The sequence below is a fragment of the Equus asinus genome, chromosome 12, assembly GCF_041296235.1.
Source record: "Equus asinus isolate D_3611 breed Donkey chromosome 12, EquAss-T2T_v2, whole genome shotgun sequence".
Classification (NCBI taxonomy): domain Eukaryota; kingdom Metazoa; phylum Chordata; class Mammalia; order Perissodactyla; family Equidae; genus Equus; species Equus asinus.
The window spans coordinates 80730669-80758228 of record NC_091801.1 but is presented as its reverse complement, the minus strand read 5'-3'; the positions used below and the strand labels follow the sequence as shown (position 1 = coordinate 80758228).

General features: G+C 45.4%; 1 protein-coding gene across 3 annotated transcripts in view; it reads left to right on the top strand.

Annotated features, from left to right (window-relative positions):
- Nucleotides 1-27560, top strand: part of COL22A1 (collagen type XXII alpha 1 chain) — a 292948-nt gene that overhangs the window by 129618 nt on the left and 135770 nt on the right. For all 3 annotated transcript variants that reach the window (XM_070481652.1, XM_070481651.1, XM_070481653.1), the window contains 7 exons: nt 3001-3054; nt 5254-5298; nt 9943-9987; nt 10259-10288; nt 10579-10632; nt 14323-14376; nt 26328-26381. In XM_070481652.1, the coding sequence (XP_070337753.1) occupies nt 3001-3054; nt 5254-5298; nt 9943-9987; nt 10259-10288; nt 10579-10632; nt 14323-14376; nt 26328-26381 (336 nt within the window). The remainder of the gene's footprint in view (nt 1-3000; nt 3055-5253; nt 5299-9942; nt 9988-10258; nt 10289-10578; nt 10633-14322; nt 14377-26327; nt 26382-27560) is intronic.

The window sequence follows — 27560 nt, the reverse complement described above, 5'->3', positions numbered from 1 at the left end:
TAATGAAAACACAAATCTGGCGGCACTCCAGCTGTGTCCCTCCTGGCCCCACTCTCTGGGTGCTGATTCCATGTCCAGCCAAGCCCTCACCCTGCACCCTGCACCTGTCCTGAGTTGCAGCTAGGAGAAATCTTGGCCCCGGGCTCCATTGATCTTGGTTTGCAAGTGCAAGGAAGTAAGAAACGGGGAGTTAGGCAATACGCAGAGCCTTCTGCTTCCTTATTTCATTGTGAAATAGTACCTTTTCCTTTGCTGAGCCCCGTGGAAGTGCCACATTCCAGGGTGACATTTAGTAGGCTGGCCTACTACAAGGAAGAGAGCTCTGGCTGCAGGTCAGGAGGCCTTGACTTTAGTCCTGGCTCCATCAAGTTTCCACGTGACTCTGGACAAGATACACCCACTGAGGTTGTGAGTTTCCTTACCTATAAGTGAGGCTGTTGGATTCACGGGTTCGAAGACCTTACCAGCTCAACCACTTTGGGAATCAATGGAAGAGATGAACCTGCTCCTCCAGGGGCCTCTGCTCAGATGCTGTGGGGAGATAGAAATAGAGGATTGAGAGTCAAGAGATCCAGGTTCTGGTGCTGGTGCAAGAACACCCCACTGCGATTAAGTGGCTTTACATCTGGCCTCAGTTTCCTCGTCTGTTCTTGGCCCTCAAGCCTGCCAACCTCACAGCATTTGAGGAAGAGAAGATGCTGTAGCAGAAGTGGAATTGATTGGCAGAGAGAGAAAATACACACAGCTCTCCTCTCTGTTCACCCCAAAACTCATATAATGAAAAGGCCTTTTTTTTAAAGGATTAATATGTAATAGCGCTTAAAAATAGAAATGTGTACATCATTGTTCTAGAATTTTTTAAATAATTTCTGAAGGATACAAAATATATATGATGAAGTTAACATAATTGCAAGATGAGAGGAAACTATAAACCAAAATTCAGAATTGGGAGAAGTGCTGGAGGAATCCCCAAGTTCAAAGCAGTGGATGTGGGGAGCGGGGGATCCTGGGGCAGAGGGCACTGATTAATTGGGCCCTGCACTTGGAACAGCTGAGTAGGGCAGCTCCTCCCCTGACCTCTGCTTGAACTGGTTGGTGGGGAGCATCAGTATTTGCCTCCAGATTGAGAGAACCATTCCCCAGCAGTCAGCAATCCCCAGAAGGTTGGGAGCATCCACACTGAGAAGAAAAACTACTGATGCGTCCCACCTGTCAGGATATCCCCTCACCCTGCAATCACCAGCAGTGGGCTGCAGTAAACAGAATCAACATCCATAGGCAGGCAACTCAAGACAAGCACAGCACAAAAGAGCAGAAAACCAAGAATCTTCAATCATTCCAAGAAAAACAACATCCTGGAAGAGAGGCAGCAACCTTAAGAAAAAGAAAGAAAGAAATAACAGCTTAAGAAGTGAAGTTATAGAGAAATAGAAGGAGAGTTCAAAATAATTTTCACGTGTATTCTTCTGGTCACTCAGTAAATGTCACCTGGGAGCCGCACCGTGAGTCTCTGGGCTGGGCACTGGAGACACGATAATGAAAGGGTGAACACACCTCGTGTCCTCATGTGAGAGAAGGATAGTGACATGGGTAATAAATGCAAATTGAATTAAAAGCTGTGAAAGAGACAAATCTGAGACAAATCCAGACAAATGCTGGAGAGGAAGAGGGCATCTAATTTAGATTAAAAGGCCAAGGAGGTAACATGTAAGTGAGCCCTGAAGGGTTGCTGAGGGAACAGCAAGCACAGCATGGGGAAACAAGAAAGCAGTTACTCTGCTCGAGGTACTCAAAGAAGGAAGCCATGCCTGCTGGAATGCCAGGTAATAGACTATTAATGTTAGCATGAGCCCACCTTTTGTCTTTCTCATTTTTTTTGAAGATTTGCCCTGAGTTGAAATCTGTTGCCCGTCTTCTTTGTTTTTTTTTCCTTCTTCTTCTCAAAGCCCCCAATACATAGCTGTGTATTCTAGTTGTAGGTCCTTCCAGTTGTGCTATGTGGGACACCGCCTCAGCATGGCTTGATAAGCAGTGCCATGTCCGCACCCAGGACCTGAACCAGCAAAACCCTGGGCGGCTGATGCGGATCAAGCGAACTTAACCACTTGGCCATGGGCTGGCCCTGAACCTACCTTTTGGAGTCACCTTTCTCCATCTACTTAGTTCTTAGGGCTCAGCTGTGAAAAGGACACCAACGGGGAACACTAGACACAAGGAGTTGACTCATGAGGGGAACACGCGGCATCTATGGCTTTGGCTCAGGAGAACCAGTGCATGGCTGGGAGGAGAGCACTGGCGCTCATTCACTACCTTCCGTGAGCAGGTGTCTTAAGTAGGTTATCTCACTCCTTAGTCATAGGTGTCTTTAGAGAAGGGGATTATCATCCCCATGAAACATAATCAACAGAAACAGTTTCAGAGAGGTGAAGTGACTTGCCCAAGATTCCACAGCTAATGAGAGATTCAAACCCAGCTCCGTCTGAACATAAGCAGATAGGTGGATGTTGGGTGGCTGCATGGATCATGGCCTACCATCAGCCAACAGTTAACTCTTCTATCTATTCCAAGCAGTGGGAACATAGTGGGTGTTCATACAGTTACTGGATGAACAAATGATGAATTACACGCGCCCACAGTTTCATAAACTGCATTACAAACTACCTGTACCCATTACTTTATTTGACCCCCATGAAGACCCTTGAGATGAGGTGGCCTTTTCTTCATTGCAGATTTTGTAAATGAAAAACGAGATATGAATCCAGTTTCTCTGACCTTGGACCTATGCTTCTTAATCCCCAATACACGTAAACTCTAGACTGTTCTGTGTGTTGTTTCACTCTCCTGTATCCAAAGGTTCCTGGTGGAGAGAGGAGCTGAGCACAAGTGAACACTAAGAGCCTTTGCTTGCCTTTCCTTTTTATGATATTGACCATGAGGAAGTCCATTGGGCTGCTGCCTAGTGATCACTTGCCCATTTTTTCACTTTCCTTCCTTTGCCAGGGGGAGCGAGGTCTGGATGGATTCCCCGGGAAGCAGGGAGAGACAGGAGAGCAGGTAGGTGGGCGTTGGCGCTGGTGGGCTGGGAGGACAGAGATGGCTGGGGACTGATGTAAAGCTCTGTAGGGCCTGGGTGCACTGGCCTCCGTCCTGCTCAGCTGGAGGCTTCAGGAGGCTTAGTGACCAGCCCCCAGCTTATGGTCACATATGGGCTCCTCCAACACCAGGGGGGAGGAATCCCAGAGAAGACACCACTTTAAATCCATTCCAACCTCAGTAATACGACTTGTGTTGTAAAGACCATGAAGATGTGCACGTGTTCAAGGTGATGTATTCACTGCAATCTTGTCTGCGGGAGTAAAAGACTACAGACAACCCAAATGCTCTTCAATATGGAATGAGTTGAATAAACCAGGTGCATTGGTCCAGGGCAATAATGTGAAACCATGGAAATTAATTAAGAAACTCCTAATGTACTGGTATGGATGGTATGTAAGATATACTCTTAAATGGAAAATGTAGAATGATGTGGAAAGTGTAGAATGATGTGGAAAAAAACACATCTATTACTTATACAGACATGGGCTATCTTTGGAAGGACCATCAAGAAAGTAGCAACTTGCTTTCTAGGTTACTCCCAGAACAGGATGCTTGGTGACTGGAAGATGGAACAAGAGGGAAATTTTTATGCACTTAAATTTTAAACCATGTGAGCATATTATCTAAAAAGTAACTAAATTTAAATATTTACATCATTAAAACTAAATAAAATCTAAAATCATACATCTGCATTGAAGACAATTAGGAAAATACTTGTGTAATATAAATTAACACATCAATATATCAGTCAGTTAATGCATTAATATTAACTTACAGATAAAATTATTAAACATATAAATTAATTACATTCAATTTTTAAATTCATTATTATAAATTATTAATTTCAATATATTATGTTAATAGAAATTAAATTTGTAGTCAATCCCATTAACCCAAAATAATATCTTGACTTGTATTTATTGTCATTTAACAAATTGGGATCGTACATTTTTATATCTCACTCTCCTGCCCTTAACATTGTGTCATAAACATGTAGCCATTTTCTTAAATATTCACTGAGGGCATGACTCAAATGATCACTTAGTATTCTATGGTGTGGATGTGCCATAATTTATTTGTTTTTTTGCTTGAAAATCTTCACTGTGGCTGCCTCTGAGGCAGGCCTGGCTCTTATCACTGGAAATACCCACCTGGTGATGGCTGAGAAAGGAAAGGCACCTTCCCACTGGAGAGTGGCAGTGAAACAATAAACCAGCAAATGGATAAAGTACAAGTGGTGTGAAGGCAGCAGATGAGGGTTTAAGAAGCAGAGGAACAGTGAGCATCAAGGAGGGTCTTCTCCTGTTGGGGACATTCAGGTTCTGTCTGGTCTTTGCTATTTCTAGTAAAAGGGAGGTAAGAGTGCTTGCATACACATCTTTGAGTGTATCTCTTAAGTATGCCTTTAGGAAGAATGCCTATAAAAACACTCGTCAATGGACATGACCACTGATTGTCCAACTGGCTTCCAGATTCCTCCTCACTTCTATGAGGGCATCACAGAAGAACCCCAGTGTGGGGTGGCTCCTGAGCCCCTCCTCACTTTCCACACCAGTGTGAGCTTTAAATGTCTAGGTTGTCCACAGGGCCACTCTTGGAAGACATCCCCAGGGGGATACCGAAGAGGAGGAAGGCTAGTCCTCAGCATCTCCTACACCAGCCCTCTGGGACCTTGGTGTTTCCTGCCACATTGACTTATCCTGGTCAAGAGTCCAGGCTGCCCCGTCCCTCTTCCCTTGGCCCTGGAGACTTCTCCAGTCCCTAGCACCTCCTACAGATTCCATAGGACATTACCACCTTGGCCCTCCAGGTGCCCTGGGCCCAAGGTAGATCTCAGTTGGTTGCTTCTCCCATCTTGCCCAGATTCTGTCTGAGGTGTCCCTCATGTCCCTGAGGAAGCAGTCCTTGGCTTGCCCAGAATGCATTTTCCACACTGCACTGCCACCGTGAGTCCAAAGGGGACCACGCGGAGATGTGGCATTTAGGTTAGTTGAGGAACAACTTTCTAGCAATAAGCACAGTCCCGAAAGTCTGGTCTAAGGGGACCTGTGCCTCCTGGGGAAAAGGCAGATTACAGCTTTGGAGCTGCAGTGCCCTTGACCTCTTCCTTCTGCACTCACTGCCACTGACAGTCCACCTTATCTTTCTCTGCTCCAGGGAAGACCTGGCCCTCCCGGTGCAGCGGGGCCCCAGGGAGAGAAGGTAAGCCAGCCTGGGGTGAGAAGTGGTTCTGGGCTCCGCACAAACAGGTGTGTGAGCTGCCCACCTCAACAAATAAGGGCCCAAGGTGTGCGGTGGGGTGGACGGGGGGAGGCTAGAGTTCTAGAAATAAAGTGAAGACAAAGGTGGTGAGTTGTGTGTCAGGAACTCAGCTAGCAAGAAATTGCTGGTTATTGTATTTAATTTTTTTAATACTTTTAGGAATAAAAATCCACTTAAAAACCAAGAAAGCCTCCTATTATATAATGTCCAGACATATTAAAATATTATGCTGCTTAAATTGCTTTTTGGACTAAGACAGGCTATAAATAAATACCAAAAGAAACTTTAAAAAATCCTTTCCCTATCCTCCTTTTCTCCTTCTTTCTCCTCTGCAACACTTAAAAACTGTTTTTTTTAAGTCAGAATAATAATCCTAAAAATGTACTAGGTCTTTCATAAACAAATTAAAGTTTGTATCTCATCATATTGGTCATCTATTTTAGAACATTTTCTCCACAAGGCTTAAGTCCATAAATTTGCTGCTCAGAATTTCTGTATCTCAATTGAAAGAACTGCATGTAAAAATTCTTTGCAAATTGTGAAGTGCAATGGAAATGTGTGTGAAGATAATACCCTTCCTGAGCGCTCGGGGTCCAGAGGGAGACTAAGATGGGGTGGTATATTCTGGATTGTAGCAGGAGGGGTGATGAGGTATAGCCCTGCGTTTGAGTGCAAGAGAATGTTTTTCTTCCAGATTCTTCTGCAGATCCTTAGGAAAGGCATCAGACGTGGGGTTGGAGAATAGCCGGGGAGAGCCAAGGGGTGCAGGAGGAATGCAGATGAACCAGGAGGAGTGCGACTTCTCATATCCTCACTGCAGAGCTCACTGAGGGTCCCTGCCTGCCGCACACCAGTTCCCAGCATACGCCGGAAAGAAAGGACAAGGGAAATGCTATTCTCACTCTTTATAGAAGCATCCAGGGTGTATGTTATAAATAAATAAATAGAACTACAGGCTGACAAAACCTCGGCTTAGGCATGGCGGCTGGAGAACGTTGATGTCTTCCCAAACTGCTCACTGGGGCTTCGACTCTAGCTGAGTTAATTATTCTCTCTCCTTCCGAGTATTTTTAGAGTTGAGATTTACATTGTTATATTTTCCCGGTGTCAGGATTTTAATATATTCTTGCAGTTCCTTGACAGGGGATGCAATTTCCTAAAATAAGTATTTATTCCAAGTTACTAAGAGGGAAGGATCTCTGAAGTTTGGATCTAGGTGACAACTCTTTCCTGCTACTGCCTGTGTGTGTGTGTGTGTGTGTGTGTGTGTATTATAAACTGCAACCTTCCCCTTCATTTATGGATGTTTTTTGGACCCTCCTGTTTGGGAAATAGCTGAGTTATCCTTGCTCATTATGATGAATGCAGCAGAAGTGGGAAGACAAGGTCAAGGGCGATGGTACGATTTGGAGCATTCCTTGGAATAATCAAGAAATCAGTGATGCTCGGGTGATAAGATGCCTCTCAGCTCATTGTGAGAGAGCATCATTGAGACAAATCTTAGATGTTTTACAACTTGAGAAAGTATCTGAACCATAGAGCTGGTCTTTCTAAAGCCCCTCACTTTACAGATGAGAGAATAGAACCCAGAAAACTAGAGTGTCTTGTTCAAGACCCCACAGTGGCTACAGACAGAGACCTGTAGATCTGCCTGCCCATACAGTGACATACCACAGGCCGCAAAGTCAGGAGCTGCACCATATTAAGAGATTTACTGGATTGACTTCATGGTTGTATCCGCTATTTATTGCTGTGTAACAAATGATCCTGAACCTTAGAAGTGTAAAACAACAATCAAGTGGTCTCATCTAGTTTCTGAGGGCCAGGAATCTAGGGACAGCCTGGCTGAGTTGTTCTGGCTCAAGGTCTTTCATGAGGTTATAGTGAAGCTGTAGCCAGGGTATGGGTATCTTATCCGAAGAATGCACTTCCAAGTTCACTCAGGTGATCTTTGGCATGCTTTGGTTCCTTGGTGTCATGTTGGCCAGAGCTTTACTTCCTTACTGCATGGGCCAGTCCATAGTGCTGCTCACAAAAGTGGAAATGGCTTACCCTAGAGTGAGTAGTGAGTGATCTGGGGTCAGGCGGTGGGGGCAGCCCAAAATGGAAGCCACAGTCATTTTTATGACTTTTTCTTGGAAGCCACACACCATCGCTTCTGCTGGATGCTCTTAGTCTCAGAGACTAACACTGGTACAGTGTGAAAGGTCCCTATACCAGGGTTGAATACCAGGAGGCAGGGCCACTGAGGACCATCTTGGAGGCTGACTACCACAGTGGCTAAAATCGATCATTGCAAAAATGCATCATCCACAGAGTGGAAAGAAAATGATTCGAGGACAGACTGTTGGTTCCATTACTTTCTAGCTTTTTGACCTTGAACAAATGACTAAACATCTCTGTGCCTCAGTGTTCTCATCTCTAAGACTGGAAAGATAGTACTGGAGGGGAAAAGATTTAATCCATGTCATGTCCTTAGAACAAGGGCTGGCAGCTAGAAAGTCTCCAGTATCTATTAATTATATGTATACAATTATTATGTATAAACTATAGGATCTTAGTTTTCCAGAATAATGATTTAATATGTCAGACATATGATCTCATATTCTGTAAAATTACCTATGAAAATGAGAAAATGCATTGATTAACCAATTTCACAACTATCATTGAAAATTCACTTTTTGTGATGTAAAAATAATGGTGATAAATACAACAAAAACAATAAAAGTAAATGTGATAGTGAAGCATAGTGTAAATAAAAAAAGAAAGACCAGTTATGAACTTCAAAATATTCCTCATTCAGCCACATGTAACTCTCTCTCTCATTCTCTCTCTCATTTATAGATAAATTTGTAAATAAATATATTTATATATATTTAAGATAGCCACACAAAAAAACTACAGTATAGTTCACAATGTCTTCTAACAATCGTATATTACCAAAATATTAATAAGATTGAGTATAGGGAAAAATAGTTCTGCTTAGGGAAGTTGGAGAATCCCCATGGAGAAATGGAGAAGAGATACCCGGGCTGGGTTCTGAGTGCATGGAGATAGTCATGTGTATGTGTCATGGAAGTGTCTGTTATAGAATGGTAAAAAATGCAGGTGTGAGTGTGTGTGTGTATGTGATAGTGCCATGAGAGAAAAAACTAGAATGGAAAGATGTTTTTGGGGTAGGACTTGATTATTATATGTGAGAAACAAAGAGTAAGGTACAGCAAAGAAAATTGACACTTTTTTTTGTGTGTAAGGAAGATTGGCCCTGAGCTAACATCTGTGCCACAATCTTCCTCTACTTTGTATGTGGGACACTGCCACAACATGGCTAGACGAGTTGTGTGTGTGTCCACACCTGGGATATGAACCCATGAACCCTGGGCCGCTGAAGCAGAGTATGTGAACTTAATTGCCACACCACCAGGCCAGCCCTGAAAATTAGCACTTATTATTATAACTCTATACCTTCCACTCAATTTTGCTGTGCAGCTAAAGCCGCTTTAAAAAAATTAAGTCTATTGAAGAAACATTATTAATTGAGATTTTAGAAAAACATTTGAAGTTACGTAAACGGAAGTGAGTTTTTCAATTCTTGGGCAGCAGAGGGGATGGTGGAGTTGTGATTATATCAGTTTTGCTGTCAGAGGAAACTCGTCATGTCCATATAATAGAACCTCAGATGCAGTGGAGGATGACAGATGTGCCTTGAGTCATTCATTCTTACTCAGAACCTAATAGATACTTTCATATTTATTCAGCGACTCATTCATTTTTTGCCAACTTATTCAAGAGTAGTTTTTGAATGCTTCCCGTGCTCTCTGACCTAGCCTATAGGGAAAAAGAAAAGCTATGTCCTCAAGCCATATGTGGGGACATTGGCTACAAGTAGTGTCCTCGTTTTAGCTATAGGACACTAGAGGAATAGCAGTGAAGATTTTTCTATTGCCCCAGTAAACAGATGTGTCCTATGCAGCGCCAAGATGTAGCTCACACCCTAGGAAATCTGATGCAGCCGCATCCATCATGGCCCAGGTGAACTGGAGGTAATGGAGAAGGAGACACAGAACAAGTCTTCTGTATACCATGACGTGTTGAAAATGGATGGAGATCATCACAGCATTTGTGTTAGTTATTTACTTGATACGTATTTATTGAACACTGACCACGTGCTGCACCATGGATTTGGTACAAGAGATGAGCCATAAGGTATAATTGCCGCTCTTGCTGTGCCTAACACAGTGCCTGGTACAAGCAGATGCTCACTGAATAGTGGGCCAAGGGCTGCTCTCGAGCAGAAAATGGTTGTGAAACCATCAACTAAATGTAGGTACTGGGCTGGATGTGCCAAGAGAGGAAACAAGGTTCCTATGATCTTGATGCAGAGGTAAGAATTAGATGCAGAAAATTGGAGGCTATCACAAGAAGGGAGAAAGACCAGGCACAATGACAACGTGTGAGGGAACACAGAGGAGGAAGTGGTCCCATGGACTTGCATGAGGAAGCAAAGACCTCAAAGGGATGGGGAACAGCAGAAGAAGGTGACAGAAAGTACCCTTTGCTGAAATGTTTGTCATTTCTGTGCAGGGTGATGTGGGGCCTGCAGGACCTCCTGGTGTACCAGGCTCTGTGGTAAGTGGTACAGTCATCAGTAGCTGGAATCATGGACTCATGCACTGATAGAGTTGGGTAGTTGGAAGAGTCCTTGCCTCTAACAATGAGGTAGAACTTTTCTGATGACACAAGCTGGATACAAGGCTTTCAAACTAAAAATGATAAAATCAGAGAAACCTCAGAAATTGCTGCATTATGGCATGCTCTGTGAATACCCTTAAGGGAACCAAGAGAGGTTGACTATTGAGAAAATGCCGCCACCCTTGCTGACACCTGATTTATCTTTCAGGTGCAGAGAGAAGGCCTGAAGGGTGAGCAGGTAAGGGAAATGTGGGTCCTCCCATAGTGGGGCTTTAGAGGGTAGCAGAAATGGAAATCCCCCAGCCATGGGGTTGAAACTGCTTCTTAAGCTCAGATGGAGCCTTTCAGAGATGTGTCAAGTTGGCTTTCTGCCAGCAGTACAAATGCCCACCTCACCCCAGTATATCTAGGCCCCTGTTGGGAACTCTGGAAGTAAACTCTGAGTCAGCAAAGGGTCACGGGTGGTGGGGGCCCCAGACATATGCAAGGGGGAGTCATGGCTAATGTGTGTTTGCTTTGTGTTGCCAGGGAGCTCCAGGACTACGAGGTCACCAGGGTCCACCTGGGCCCCCAGGAGCTCCAGTAAGTCATCCCTCCCCAGCCCAGGGTCTACTTTGAACACCTCCAGGTCTGGAAAATAATAGCCATTCTTGTTACTGGGCACTGCGTTATCTCAGAAACTCATCCCATCACCCTGAGTGATAGGTGGTGGGGTTGACACCATCCTGCACAGGAGGAGACTGAGCCTTGAAGAGGGTAATTATTGGCCACAGATCATGCAGTTACTGAGTGTGGAACTGGAACTGAAGCCCAGGCAGCCTGCCGTCACAGCCCCCAGTCCCAAGCGGGCCATTATGGGGATTTCTGGTGCTCAGTCTGGTGGTTCAGTTTCCTTTCAGATAAAACGGAATATATTGGACACTTCAGTGCCTATCAAGTCATTTCCAGTGCAGATTTTCTTTTCCCTTAGTTCTGATTGATACTGACTTTGCAGTGGCTCGGAACACTTCAACCTCTGGTTTCTCCCTCTGTTAAGAATTTAATGATGTGTAAATAACCATTTTTGAAGAGGCGATTTGAAGGCACTCTGTGATCATTTTGTGATGTGAGTTCAGATATTAAGGCTAACAATAAGACTACAGTAAATCCCATGGGTCAGTGATTTAACCATGTTCCTCCTGGAAACATGGTGTTGCATCTTTTAAGTTATTGTACTTTACTGAAGGAAATAAGGCAACTCTTATTTTGGAACATCCATAAATCAGATTTATGTTAAGCCATCAGGGACTATTCCTCATTAGGATAAATTGTATGTTTTTTGCTGGGGTAAAACTAGAAGAAAATTAGAAGATGCTTAATTCCAGTATAATTAGAACAATTTCATATCAGAGAGTTTGGGTCAGAAAAGCTATCTTCTGCCACTATAACAGTCTTGTTTAACTTCTCTAAGGCTCAGTTTCTAGAGCTCTCCACCGTTATTATAACTGTTGCGAGATTTAAGTAGATAACGCAGGTAATGCAGGATGCTCTCAATATTTGGTTCTGTATGCATATATATTTCAGATCCATAATTGATAAGTACTAATGTCTATACTATAGTATATTTTTATATGCAAATATATGCATATTAAGTTTGCAAGGGTGAGATGTTATTTTTCTTCCTTTACCGATTAAGACGTGTACAGAGATATTGAGTGTATTACACAAAGTCACACAACTATTAAGAAGCAAATCTGAACTTTGAGCCCAGACCCGTCTGACTGTCAAGCCCATGCGCTTTTCACCCCTGAGTGCACAGTGCAACGATACTTCCTCTGAGATGTGCAAAGGAGAATTACTTTACTTCATGGCTCCCACTAAGGCATAAGACACTAACAATGTCTAGCCTTGCTTAATCGTGAGGCAGCCTTCTTGAGCTCTCGCTCTGGGATCTAGGATGAAATAATGGGTAGTACTCCTCATTTATGCAAATTTTGTTGTGATAAATGAAGGAAGGAGATAAGGAAGAAACCTCAAACATTTGTAGCCACCTACTTTATATCAAGCAAAATATTAAGGCTGGAGATTAAGGGATGAAAACACATGGACTGATGTCATAGTTTAATGAAGGAATAATGAATAAAAAGAAATAAGTGTGAGTAAACACTTATTGTCTAGATGATTAATGAGAATTCCCTGCATGTGTTATTCCTGCGGACCATTGTGTACAACCCTCAACCTTACAGTCCAGTGGAGCTGTCCAGGGTTCTGAAGATGTCCAACAGGCTAGATGCTCTTGATAGAATGGGATTTAGTGCAATACTCAGTGTTGGTGATGAGATTCTCTTGGAAGGAGTTAAACCCAACAGTCTACCTAAAGACCTTGTTAAAAGAGGGGAAGAGTGATGAGAGACCAGGACTGTAAAGATTCTTAAGGCCAGGGCCAATATCTCTCCCATCTCCAAATCCACAACGTTTATCACATGGTGGGAACTTAATACATGCTTGTAGAGGAGTGGCCCCACCACACATATTCAAGAGGGGCATTAAAGTGGGATATGATTGCAGTGTGAGCTCATAAAGAGCAATAAGACCATGGAACATGCTTGGGGTTAGAAGCCAGAATATCTGGTTTCATGTTCCAGTTCTTCCACCAAGTAGCTTTGTCTCTTTGATAACAATACTTAACCTCTCTGATCCTCTTTTGCTTCATGCTTTTCTTAGAAATCATCTTCATTATCATCAACTCCTACATAAATGTGCTCTTAAGGTTAAATGAGTTAATGTATAAAGCAGTGCTCTATAAAACCTTATTAAGTCAGTACCAATATCAATTACCATTTCTGTCTTTTTTGAATCGCCAGCAGCACCTAGCCCAGGGCCTTCTGCAGAGCAATTGTTCCCTAAATATTCATTGGATTGAATCAAATTGAGAAGCTGGCTTCAGCGACTTCTGTTGAGAATGGAAAATTTTGAGTTTGTGTTTAGCCATCCCAGAGAGAGGAAAATGTATCTCATTCTCTAAAATGGAAACAGAGTGCAGCATTCTGCATCCAAATGCTGGAGTTGTCTAGGAGGCATGCATCTTTCATCCTTTCCCCAAGATGAAACTGGCTCTGGTGGTTTTATCAGTGTCTGGTAGAGCATAATGAAGAAGGGCCAGCTGGGGAGATCAAATGCCAGGTGTTTCTTGATGCTTAAAGAAATCTCACTTCTGCAGGGACTTCCCTCTCTGTGTACCCTGAGCTCAACAGAATAATCTTTGTGAGGAAGAGAGATTTAAACCTTTAATTACTGTAGTTTGTCCATTCATGTATTCATTTCCATGGTGTTATTAAGAGAAAACACGTTGGGTTTGAATACAGTTCCATCAATTATGCAAAATTTGGCAAGAGTAGCTGTTTGTATGATAATAATATTTATTGAAGCTGAGGAAATTAAAGTGCTGAGAGGGAGTTTTTGGCTGAAATTCACCCAGAAAGTTGGAGTTGAGTCACAGCTAGAGCCAAGGGTTTCATTTGCCCACTCACATTCTGGGCCTTATTCCGGGTGCCATCATTTGGGTATAAATCAGGATGCTGTCAGGAGGTCCAGAGGCTGTGTCAGGGCTTTTGTGTCCATTATTAATGTGGTCATCACAGCCACTCAGCAGGCAGGTATATTCTCTTCTCTTCAGAGATAAGCTAACTGAGGCTCAAGGATGTCAAGTGTCTTGTCTGAGGTCATGCCGCAGATCCATGGTGGGGATTAAAGGGCAGGATTTGAATCAGGTCAGTATGACCTCTTCCTGCATCAGTGTTCCATGCTTGATTGAAACTGATCTTTCCTAGACAATTTCACTTATTTATCCAGACTATCATATTTTGCATATCACTGTTGACCAAGAGTCGGATAACCCAAGCCAGTCCTTGCTGAGCTAGCAAGATACAGGGGAAATAGCACTGGGTTTAGAGCTGAAGACACTTGGGTTCCAGACATTTCTTTTGTGTGTGCTTTATGCAAGGCACTAGCAGAAGGCACTTGATCCTTACTGTGTTCGTCTTTAAAATGTGAATGATGTTTCCTACATCTTGATTGTTAAATGTACTTAATTAAATCATATAGGTGCACATGTTTTAAATGTGGTAGATTTGAGGGAATAAGATGGTTTTTCCTTCCTGGCCTCCCAGTTTCCCCATTGAAATGGGATGCTATTTTCCTACCCAATGAGAGTGAGAGAGCAAAGTATAATCTGTGGTGTTGAACCCTGTATTTAATATTGTCTCTTTTTTCTCCTTTCTCCCCCTCCTAAAGGGTCCAATGGGTCCAGAAGGCAAGGAGGGACCTCCTGGTTTGCAAGGTCTCCGAGTAAGTAAACTATCTTTCCTTTCTAATGCCCTAACTCACCCACACTGGCCCCCATTTTAGCGACTCAAACAGAGGAGATGATGCCAGCCTCTTGAGCTTGAAATGAATTCTGGAAGCAGATTGAAGGGTTAGATTTAGTTCCTCAAACATAGTTGAGGGCCCCCTTGTGTCCAGCCTTGATTTGGGTCCTGGGGACATGGAGATGAGTCTGTTGTCTACCATGAGTCATGTATATAGAAACTCACACCCCTGTGCGATCAGAACCCCTGCAGAAGGAAGCCCAGTGCTGGCAGGACACAGAAAAGAGGCAACTGACCCAAGTTGGGGGGCAGCCAGGGCTTCTTGAAAGAGGTCATGTTTGAGCTAAGTTTTGAGGAAAGAATAAGAAAAAATAGGGACAAAAGGATAGAAATCTGTGAATAGGCTCTTAGCTACTTTAATCTAAGTATCCATATTATTGTTTAATATCATATTATCTCATGGTATTCCATTTAATTTAATTTAAATTAATTTAATTTAAATTAATTTAATTTAATTAAGCAGGTGTCTTCCTATCCAGACTGGGCATACCTTATGGGTTTTGATTCACCAGTAAGCACAACTTCTGAGACAGTATCACATGTTTTAAGATAGAGGGCTGTAGAAGCACACCTGGGTTAGGTGTCCTCCTTGGTACCCCCGCAGTAGACTGGGACTGACCCTCAATTCTGCGTCCCCAGTTCTCAGCAGGGTGCCTGGCACAGAGTAGGGACTCAGCTCACATTTGCTGACCTCTAGTCCTTGAGCTTGTAGCATCTTTTACTAGTTCACGTAGAGAACTGTCTAAGGGGCACAACTATCCAGAGATGGGTTGAGCTGCCCCTGGAGGTAATGAGTTCACTTTCCCTGGAGGTTTTAGTTCAGAGACCAGGTAACCACTGACAGATGAGTGGAAATGGGGGTGCTGCCTCAGTCCCATTTATGGCCTCTCTTAGCCTAGAGATTTTGTAGCTCAGTGAAGTGGAGGGTGTCATAGATTTGCCATGGATTCTCTGTATCTAAGGGGTTGGACCCACTTTCTGATCACACTTTACATCCTCAATCCTGAAATTGAGTGCCCTGCTTTTATGATTCAGCACAGCGTCCAGGCTGCCCTTACCCACCAGTGAGCTTCCTTCTTTGGTTTTCAAACACCTCTGCATCTTATAACCATCTGGAACCCTCAAGATTCTAACAGGAACTATTTTTTTTTTTTTTGGTGAGGAAGATTGGCCCTGAGCTAACATCTCTTGCCAATCTCCCTCTTTTTGCATGAAGGGGACTGTCGCTGAGCTAACATCTGTGCCAATCTTAAGAGGAACTTATTTTGAAGGCTTATTTTGAGACATGGAAAGATGTCATGAAGGAGGGCTATGTGGGACAGCGGGAAGTCACTTATCCCTCTAGGAGACCTTGGATATGTCGCCTCCCATTTGGCATCGCCAGCCCAGGCCTCAGTTTCCCTGTAAGTCAGATGGGTCCAAGCCAGGTTGCCTTCTCCTCTGTATAGCACAAGGATCCTGGATTTTGCAGCAAGGTGACCTGAGTTTGAAGCTCGACTCCTCTTCTCAGCAGCTGTGTGACTCTTCAAGTCACCTAGCCTCTTTAAGCCTGTTTACTTTGTGACAGTGGGAAGGCATCACCGCTGGTTGAGTTATTGTGAGAAAAAGTGCCCAGTATGAGGCTTGGCCCTTGGTGAGCAGCAAGATGTGGCAGCTATCCTGCTCTCATTCTCCCAACATAGTCACGCACAGTCTTAAGAGAAAACAGCAATCTTTGTACGTTGTCTAATTGATGTTTAGGTAGACCTTATTTCATCTTGCATTGAACTGCTGCAACTATTACTTTTCCTAATCTAGTATTAGATGGTGAGTGGAACTTTTCATACAGAGATGACTGTGAAGTTTTTTTTTTATTTGTCTACGTCTTTATCTAATTGGCTCTTATTAATGGGAGGACAGGAAATTTCTTGCTTGGAGCTTGCTTCTCAAGGCCCACACTTCCTCTGCCACGAGTTCTTGGCACCCCGAGAAGTGTTTGTGTGTCCCCCAGGGATGGCTGTTGTCATCCCCAGAAACACCTTTTACCCCTAAGATTAATGCCAGCCACCCGTGCAGTCAGGGCTGGGCCTGGTCCAACCTTAACACTGGCCAGGGGCCTTGGGAATTGGACAAATGTGCCAAGACTGGAGATGTGAGGAGTAAAACAAGGGGACCCAGAGAAGCAACCAGGTGGAGGGGAGGGGAAGGAGTGGTATTTATGGAACTTGTGAGCTCCAAGTGGGTACCAGACCTCACAACAGTGCACAAATGAAGGGCAGGCCTGCTCCCATCCCTGCCCCATCTCTTCTCCCCTTTCTTTCCTTCCACAAATTCATCCATTCAGCAAGTATTTCTTCACTGTCTACTAGGGCTGTTATCTCTAAAAGATAAGGAATCTTAAACAAAACCATAAGGCCATCATCCCACCCAAATCTATGAAAAAGTTTAATTATGCATTCATTCTGTGTTCAACATTTCCCTGTCTCATCATTTCTGTTGTCGTCAGGTCAATGCAGGCTTTGGGGTCCAGAAATTGTCGGCCCAGCTATGTTCTAAACGCATCCATCTGGCCACTGTGTTGAGAAGAGACTTCAGAGAAGGAGACTGGTTAGAAAATGACTACAGTGATCAAAAGAGAAAGGGTGGTGGCCCTGACCAGGGCAGGGGACGGGGAGGAGCACTCATCCTGGGCCAGGCAGTGGGGACACCGAGAGAAAGGCAGAGCTGAGGCCCCGGAAGACCCAGTGTCAGGCAGAGGAGCATGAGTCAGGAGTCACAAGTTAGGGCGACGAGAGTAACAGAGGGCCCCTCCCTTTTCCTTCCTCCTCTAGTCAGGGGAGGACCGTGACCAGGTATGTCTTTGGGGGCCCCTGGCCCTCCAATAGTCATGGATGAGTCTCTGATTCAGACTGTGTTCCATGCCATAGATGTTGCTAGGTCAGTGGCTGCACCTGTGGAGAAGCAGAGCAGAGACAAATTGTCTTGCTGTGGGCTCGGAAGCAGCTTCTGTTCAGTCAGACTCTGGGGGAGTTGAGAAAACCCAAGGCGGAATGACTTATTCAAAAAATTGCATCTCTCCTTCCCTCACGGTGACCTGTCATTTCCTCCTCATCAGCTTCAATTGAAACATCACTCTGAAGAGCTCCTTAATGTCACTGCACACGCTCAGGAGGTAAAAAGGGAAGAGCCGAGACAATGACAAGCCACAGGGACTTGGGAATTGAGAGGCTGAGAGTAAAATACAGGGTGGAGAAAGAGCCCTTTATTTTAGAGATTAACAACAGGCAGACAATGTAATGCCCGGCAAGGTAAACACGTTCATTTTGGACAAAGCTGGGATTTTTCCACAATGACACACTGAAAGAGGAGGATCGGGAGCCGGGCACCTTCTGTGCCATCCCGCAGAGCTGTGGGAGACGCACGCCCCCTGCTGGAGGATGTTAGGCAGCCATTGCTAGGCTGGGCTCCCACCTTGGACGTGAGGTGTCAGAAGGTCCTGCGTTTCTCTTTCCAAGGTTCTAACTTCCTCCTGTTTTCTGAGCCAGGCATTAGGGAGAGATTGATGGGGGAGCCCTCTCACTTAGCTGGAGTGGACAGTTCTTCAGTTGCACCTGAACCCAGAATGTTCCAGAAGTAGAACCAACCCAGCTCAATGCCACTGAGGCACTTGGACACTCAAAAGCTTCCAGGAGGCTAATTTTCCCCCAGAGATTCTGTCGTGCCCTAATCATCCACCCCAAAATAGACATCCTCTCTCTCGCACACCAGCCTATTTTAATTTCTGTAGAGGACATATTTGATATTTTTCTTATTTGAGAATTTGTTTATTTTTGTTTTCTCCACTAGAATGTAAGTCCGTGAGAACGTTCTTCTTTATTTTTGTGTCTGCAGCACCTGGAAGATTGCCTCACACTTATAAAACATACACATTTTTACACACACACAAAATACATTTAAACATAATATATATGTAAGCATAGAAAATATGCATAAATATATAATAGCATTAATGAGTATCTAATAGAATTAGGGTGCAGGAGCAAATGAATCGCACGTGATTGCTGCTCTATGGGAGGCTGACACAGTTGGATGGTGTGAGGACAGGACCCAGAACTGAGCATCTGGTCACGTGGGTTCTGACCTTCAACAGGGAATATCCAATCGTAAAAAGGATACCTTGGTCCCTTCTGGACCTTTATTTCACTTTGCCTTGACCTTCCTCTGTGGTCCTGAGTCCCACCTAAAATAACCTACCTGTCTTCTTTCCTTTTCTCTGGACAGGAAAGGGGAAAAAAAGTTTTGCTTAAGAGAATTCTATGTTGCCAGGCATTTAAACCCAATGTAAAATTTGGAGTAGCTTAAACTACAGCATCTTCCTGGTGGAAGGGATCCTTCAGACTGACAGTGAGACAGTTAATGTCCAGAAAGGTTAAATGACCTGCTCACGGTCACTCAGGGCTTTGTCTTTGCCATTCCCTCAAGCTGGTGACAATCTCCTTGGTTCCTTTGATCATTTTCTTAATATCTTCTGGTTTCTCTTCTCTCCCATCAGTAGGTGAGAACTGAAGAGGTGACCCAATCAAGTATGATGCTCTCCTTCTTACTAAAGATGGAGTGGTTCCCAAATGTCTCCTGGTGTGCCTGATTGTGTCAGTTTCTTTAAGAACATATTTTTAGAAGAGAATCGCTTTATCCAGGCATAGAACTAATATAAGATAGGAAGGAAAGAGCCTTGGTTGAAGGATCATTGCATACCAGGCGCTTAGCTAGGTATTTTCTTTCACTCATGTTTTTCACTTAATTCTCACAAGGATCCTATGAGATATGATGATTTTAATGCCATTCTGCAAATGAGGAAACCAGGACTTAATGGTATAAATCAAATGGCCCGGTATCACACAGATTATAAATGGGGGCATGGATTAGAATTCAGGTCCACCTGGCTCCAAACTCTTCACTGTTTCTGCTTTAGGATGGTGTGTGTGTGTGTGTGTGCTCACACATGTGTGTGCACGTACACACCAGAATTCTGAACTGGGCATTAAAAGTCCTTGTGGTGGATGCCTTGCAGAGATCTCGAACCCCTTAATAACTGACAGTACCCGTTCTGTAGGATGCGCTGAACGCACACGTTAATCTGTGACTGTTGCCCTGGGAACTGAGGGTCTCATATTGCTGGAAGCTATCAGGGCCACGGGCTCTGATTTCTAGTAGATTTGAGGAGAGAGACATGGGCGGTCTTTTGTCAGTGGCATTCTGGGTTGAATTTGTTTTACTTTTCAATTTTTAAAGCCTTTTTCTTGCCTTTCCCTGCTCTACCAGATGGTAACAGCATTGTTTGGATCATAGGCTACTGTTTGATTCACTTCATGGCATGGAGCCAGGGTTTATGTCAGGACACCCTCAGTTTACCCTGAGCACCTGGTTTCAGCTCTAACCAGTAGAAAATAATCATGTTTGACATTTGGAGGCATGGAGAACAGGAACTGAGCAAAAGACCATACGGTACCTATTAGAATCACTAGCATAGGCAATCCTTTTATCTGTTAACGGCCCCTCCCACGGCTGTGTTAGCTCATCCTGGCTGGGAAGGAATTGCTGTTCTGAATTTATAGCCTTCCTCTTCTCCATGGGCAGACAAGCGGCCTTGGAAGTATCAGTCCTGATCAGCATCCTGGCATTCAGAATGGCTTGAAATATCTGCTCTCATGATAAATTACAAACACTTATCCAGATATTGTGTTGGATAGCAACTTAAGAGCGAAAAAAAAAGAAAAAGGACAAGAAACAGGCTTATTGTTAGTAAAACAGTTATTTACTGCTGTAAAACTTACCCTGTCCAGCACTCCTCAAATCCCCACGGCCACATATAGATTCTAAATGGAGAGGTTACAGAGCTGCTGCTAGATCCACCACTGCTAGAACTATCAAACTTTATCACTGTCACCATCATCAGCATCACAACCTTTGTCACCACCATCACCACCACCACCATCATCAGCATCACAACTATCATCACCATCACCGCCATCATCTCCACCACCACCATCATCTCCACCACCGCCATCATCTCCACCACCGCCATCATCTCCACCACCGCCATCATCTCCACCACCGCCATCATCTCCACCACCGCCATCATCTCCACCACCGCCATCATCTCCACCACCGCCATCATCTCCACCACCGCCATCATCTCCACCACCGCCATCATCTCCACCACCACCATCATCTCCATCACCACCATACTGCCCTCACCACCACCATCACCATTATTTTCATCACTTCCATCGTCATCACCACCGCTATCACCCCTACAATTACCACCACCACCAACATCATCTCCATCACCACCACCAGCACCACCATCACCATCACCATCATCTCTATTACATATCTCCTAATATCAGATTTTGTGCCGAACACTCTGTGGGCATTACCTTGTTTAATCTCCATGGCACTGCTGGGAAGTAGCAATTTTGAAACCATGTCTGTTTGACACATGGACTCCCCTACTATAGGACCCTACTATTACCATTTCTTCTTCATCATTGTCACCATCGTCTTCCTCTTCATTCTCATAATTATCTGCTACATTTGCACAATGCTTTATTATGTTTTATAAATCACTTCCTCAAATATTGAATTATTTTTTCCATTACTATCTTTTCAGATAATTACAATGATTCTAATTGTCCACATCAGGAAACTGACTCATTGTGTTAAGTGGCTTGCCCTTCCCCGTCTACCTTGGATTGAGGATTCTTTTCCTTACAGTATTGTAGAGGAAAGGGGTTGGGGGAAAGAACATATGGCAAACTCTTTTGATTGTAGTGAGTGGCCAGGTCATCTTAACTGCTTACTTAGAGCTTTATTCCCAAGAGCTCTAAGTTGGCTCTTGAGTCGCACTGGGGAATTTGTCTCTCAAATGCATTTTTTGTCCTATTTTGTCATTATTCCTGATTATTGCTGGGGCTTCATCAAAGAGGTGGTACTGGACTGGGGTACGATTTTGACAAGTTGAGATGGAACATGGGTGTTACAGACAGAGGTAGCAGTGTGAGCACAGTCTCGGAGGCCAGAGGTCCTAAAGGGGTGTTTGGAGCCAAGCCAACAAGCCCACTTGAGCTGCTGCTTAGGGGATGGGTGCATGGACGCTGGACACTAATCTGAAAAGGCACGTTAGAGTCACAGGATCTGACAATTTCCAAATAAAGCAGTTCCTGTGTTATGTCTTTTATATATGGAGGAGCATCTGACTATTTTAGAGGTGGAAAGTAAGTTGGACAGAGCTTCTTTCATCCTTTAGGAAGAATAACCTTCCAGCACAGGTTAGCCCAGAAAAGTCTGGAGGGAAGGGACTGGGCACATGAGCGGGATTGGCTTCTGGGGTTGTGGCTGCAGGAAGGAAGGAGGGAAGGAAGGAAGGAGAGCAAGAAGGAAGGAAGGAAGGAAGGAAGGAAGGAAGGAAGGAAGGAAGGAAGGAAGGCAAGCAGGCAAGCCAGCTTGGAGAGGCACTGGGCGCAGCTCAGACACTGTGGGTGGAGAGTGTATGATCGCAGGTGGCAGGACTGGCCAGAGAGGTTACCATAATGTTTCTCTGGGTGAAACCCCTTCATGGATGATCCGCGGAAAACTGTGCCTTCCTTGGGGGAGAGGCTGCCTTATGACACTGCTATGATCACACATTTCTGACACTTTTCTTCCTCTGGATTCCTGCCACCTTCTTGTTTTTCCCCTCCTTGCTGAAACCTAACATTTGTGGCATTTGCTTCTCTTGGTGTATTTCCTTGTGTGTCTCTCTTTCCCGCCACACCTCTCTTACCTGCCTGTATTTCTCCTCTTTCAGATCAGTGGTTTTACTCCCTTGGCATGGGAGCACCTCCTGTCTCCATGCCTTCTACAGACTGCATTACCATCTTACATGTTCGTGGAGCATTAGTAACGTTATTACACAAGATCCCCAATCCTGCCAGGGAAGCAGGGAGCTGCTGAGACCTCATGCATCCCTCAAAAGCTGATGGATCCTCTGGGAAATGGGAACTGATGCTGCAACCCCAACCAAATTGGCGTTTTAATTAGCAGTTCTGCTCAATCGTAACCCAGACCTTCGTGTCCCTCTTTTTCCCTCTGATCCTTTTCTATCGACCATTAAATGTTCCAATCCCTCATTTCATTCAGAATTTCCTCTAAACAGACTTACTTTGCTGGCCTGGGTTCTGAATTCTGATGATGACAATTCACCAGGCCATTCCACTGACCTTGAGGGAAAATGATTTATTCATCTTGTAAATAAACGGTGACTCTCTGTGGAATAACCTGAGAGCAAGTGGAGGGGATGTCTGTCTAGATAGAAAATTGAAGATGTCTGGTTTTCACTCCCTGAGGAAGGGGAGCTGACATCTCTTAGCTCTCTTATGATCAGCTCCTCAGTGTTTGCATTAATCAGAGCAGGATCAGATGGATAGGGAGGCAAAATGCATCCCAGCTTGGCTCACTTCTGAAGGTATCCATGACCACATTTTGAATTTTACCTGACAAGCATCAAGAAACCCATTCCGAGCTGGACCTCATTGCACCTGCCAGATGGATGTGTTCCACAGCTCAGAGAGTGTGGACCCGGGGGTTCTAAATCAGGCCACACTCACTCTTTTGCAAGTCAATAGATCGCCAAGCTGTGTTTTCCTTTCCTAACATCGCTTCTCTCTAACCTCTCCCTGCTGTTCCCACTGCCTTGTCATGGCTCAGGAGCACATCAACCTCAAAGGGACAATTTATTTATCCAGCCCACAAACGTATATTGAATTTCCACCATGTGCAGGCACTGTTCTGGGCCCATGGATATATAGCATTGAACAAAAACAGAGCCAGTCCCTGTTTTCAGGAAACTTGCATCCCTGTAAGGGTAGACAGGAGATAAATAAATGCGTACCTCCATGGTGCATCTGGTAATGATGCAAACAAAAGAAACTACAGAAGCGTGAGGGGACACAGTGTGACAGAGGAAGTGCTGCTCCAGCCGGCTGGTCAGAGAAGGCACTCGGGTAAGGGGGTGTTTGAGCAGAGACCAGACTGACCCGGGGGACTGATCCTTGTGGGTCCTGGGGAACTCAGTATCCTTCCAGGCAGAAGGAGAAGCCAGTGGAAAGGCCTGGAGGTGGGGATGTGTTTGGCATGTTCCAGGTGGAGGAGGGAAGCCAGGGTGCCTGGAGTAAGACAGGGTGGGAAATAAGAAGAGTAGCTGGGGGTGCTGTTATGGAGAGAAGGTGTGAGGCCATTAAAGTTTGCTCTGGGTTGAGAAGCACTGCAGCATTTTGAGCGGAGGAGATATGACCTGATTTATGTTTTAAGATTATAATTCTGGCTGCTTTGGGGAGAAAAGGGAAGTGGATGGGCCAAATGTGAGGGAGGGTGACTGTTTAACGGGAAGGCCCCTGCGGTGGTCCGGGAGAGGGGTAAGGTGGGCAGGCCCAGCGGGTAGAATGGGGTTATGATGAGTATTGAGAAGTGGTTTGATTAACCTCACTCCATCTTCGCTGCTGCTTCCGGAGCCAACACAAATCAGACCACACTGTGTGGTTACTCAAAATCCTTGACCTTTTGGGTGGCTCCCCTTGGTCCAGGACACTCAAGGCTTCCACGACTCCCTGCTGACTTTGTCTGCCTCACCCCAGTCCTATCCGTCCTGGGTCACATAGACACTTTGCCAATGTCCTGCTCTCATCTGCCTCTAGCACTTGCCTATTCTGTTCCCTGCCCCCCAGGTGTCCCATTGAGGAGCTTCTCTTCGTTTTCCCAGTGTTACCTTCGCATCACCTCCTCTGGGAAGTCTTCCCAAGCCCTCCAGGCAGACCCGAGAGCTCCAGGTGCCCTGTGTACACCCTTCCCTGCCGTGATTATCAGATGTGTTGTAATCGCACAAGCTCATGTCTGCCCCACCCCCACCCCCAGGAAACTGTGAGCCCTTTACAAGCAGAGGACATGGCTTAGGCCTGCTGGTGACCCCAGGGCCTGGCACAGAGTGGAGTGGAGTGTGTGAGTGAATAAGCAGGAAAAGGCGACAGAGCTGTATCTTCCACTTTCAACCACAGTGGACTAAGTCAGCTTGCGAGACTCTTGGCATTTTAGGACTTGGAGCTCCTTAAAGAACGTTTCCTCTGAGCGCGACCAGATTCTCTCCTAGAAAGCCCTAAACCCTTCGAGACTCTAGTAAAGCCGTGTCAGTAAGACCCCGCCACAACCTCCTGGAAGCGTATCTGTGCAGGATGCGCCCTTTGTTTATGGTAGCTTCTGACCTGGAGGCGGAGAGCTGGGCGGCTCTGTGTAGCCCACTGCCCTCAGGGAAGGGCTACTTTTGGGAGGTTGTGGGTGGAGGGATCACAGAGAGGGCACAGAGACTGCTTCCTGGGCCCAGCATGTACTAAGCACTCATGAAATATGGGAGCAAGGGAGGGAGATGGGGATCAGTGGGACACCAGTGGGGCTGGGCCGGGCACAGTCCGAGGTAAGAGAAAGGTCCTATCTGGGTGTACGTGTGGGGTTGAGGGGGGCACGTGGGGACAAGCAAGAGTCCCCAAGGACAGAGAGACGAGAGAGCCAGAGTTGCCGAACAAGAGAAGGAACTGACATTGTCAAGTCTCTATGATCTAACAGATCTGTTTAGAGATCTTGTTTAGAAATTATCCCTTTTAATCATCTTCAGAACCCTGTGAAGTGTCACAGGCACAGGCTGCAGCGCCACCCAGAACTCGGGCTGAATCTTACCTCTGTCCCTTCCTAGCTGTGTGACATGTGGGATGTTAACTCTGACTTCAGTTTCCACACCTGCCAGTGGGACTGAGAGTGTCTGCACACCGGGTGGTCTTGCAGAGGAAATGGAGTAAAGACAATGTGGGAAGAACCCCAAAGAGGGTTCACCACAGAAGAGGTGCTCAAGGAATGTGGGTCTTACTCAAGTCCTGTTTTACTTTTAATTTCTGGTTGCAATGCTTTGACTTCGTGAGGAAAACTCTAAGGAACACAAAAGGACCTGCACTCCATCATTTAGATACCCTGTTACGTGATATATGCCATGCATTGTATAGATTAACCTAACCCACAGACCCTCACCCCTGTTCTGAGAGAGAGACTCTGAGGTTAAGGAGGCAGGTCACCCCCACAAGATGACCCCGCCGGGGTCATGCACAGCTTCACCAATTCTAACAGCAGAAGGTTAGAAATGGTCTAAATGGCCCGCCTGCCCAGGAGTAGGGGACTGTTTAAATGCATCTTGTTTCATCCTTATGGTGAAAACTGCGTAGCTGTGGAAAAGAATGGAGCAACTCTCTCCATACTGATATAGGATGCATCCAAGATAGATTAAGTGAAAAAAAAGCAATTTATCAGAAGATTGAATGATATGCTAGTTTGTAAAGAAAAAAAGAACAAAAGGGAGAGAGAGCATGTGTGTGCTCGTGCACGTGTGCATATGTGCACGTCTGTGCGTGTGTGTGGGCGCATGTGCAATGCTTGCCTACACATAAAATGCCTCTGGAAAGATGCACCAACATCAGGTAGAATTAGTTGCTTTCAAGGAAAGGACTGGAGTGGCTGAGGATGGGATAAGGAGATTTTTCTCGGGTATATCTGTCTGTGCCTTTTGAATTTGGGCCATGGGTTACCCAAATCACCTAAGTTACAGAGCTGAGATCCAAAGCTGAACCTCCCTGATCCCAAAGCCTCAGTCTTTTCCCCTAATCCCACTATTTCTCTGTAGGGCATCTGGGGGGTAATGGGAATCTCTTAATGAGGGAGTTTGATAAATAAAGACCAAAATTTCCACCGAGATGTGTTAGACTGACTCTGGGCGCTGACTACCAGCCTGTTAATTCTGGCTTCTTCTTCTGCACTCAGGGGAAGAAAGGTGAAGTGGGCCCATCTGGACTCCCTGGACCACTGGGGCTGCAGGTAACTGCTGTTTTTAAATTCCTTCCGTAGCTGCACTGCTTTCTCTGATCACAGATATGATCGGGTAGCAATTCTCAGGTTGGTAACGGAATCCTGTCTGGTCACCTCATCGAAGCATTAAAAGAATGTTCAGGGGGTCATTCATCCTCCCTTCATCCCTTGGTCTCTCCCGTCATGTGCTTGGAAAATGACCATTGCTTGCTCCCTGGAGAAATTTAGGTCTAGAAGAGGCCAGAGAAGTGATGACAAAGTGATGAGCAATGTTATGAGAAAGAGAAAGAGTGGAGGCATGGAGAGCGGGCACTGAGGACCAGGTGTCGGTTGACAGAAAGCATGTAGCCAGCCAGGTGGAGGTGGAAGGAGGGGCCTTCCTGGCAGGGGCACAGCTCTGCAGGGACACCTGGCTTCAGACACAATGTGTGTGCATGAATGGACAGGCCCCTGATGTGGCTGGGGCTTCCAGCACCAATCAGGGGCCCGCTGGACAATGAATTCAGAATTGCAAAGGCTCTCGGCTAAGAGGGCCAGAGCTATCAAAAGGGCAGTCATCATTCTAGGAGCCAATAGACCTGAGTACTGGTCTATGTCTGACTTCCAATACACTGTGACATTGACCAAGCCCCTTCCCCTCTCTGACCTCACTTTCCCCGTCTGTAAAATGATGAGGTTAGGGCCCCAATCACAATCTGCTCCTAGGCCAGTGATGTTTTACTCCCTGAATGCTGTCCCTCGTCCCTCCTCTCTGTGTAACTCCCATGGTCTTTCAGACTCAGCACTGATGGAACCTCCTCTCGCCCCATGCTTTGTCCAGCTCCCTGCTCCTGTATAGTCCCACATGTACCATTACTTGTGGTCCCCTGTGGACCTCACAGACACCCCACCAGGTGAGCAGACTCGGGGTCACTGTCCCCATTTCACAGATGAGGGGTGAGACTCCCAGACTCAGAGACTTGCTCAGGGCCAAGCAGACACCTCCTTCACTCCCCAGGTGACCTTGTCCCCAAACCCTCTCGGCTCCCCTCATTGTAGATGCTGCATCACTGTGAGCCCCCCGCCTTCATGTGGACAGAATGGGCGAACGCCTGGAGCCTGTGCCTGGCACTTGCCTTCCCTTCATTCTCTCTTTGCGTCTTGCATCAAAGTTCACCACCTTTGCCCACAGGCTCCCCCGCCCCAGGA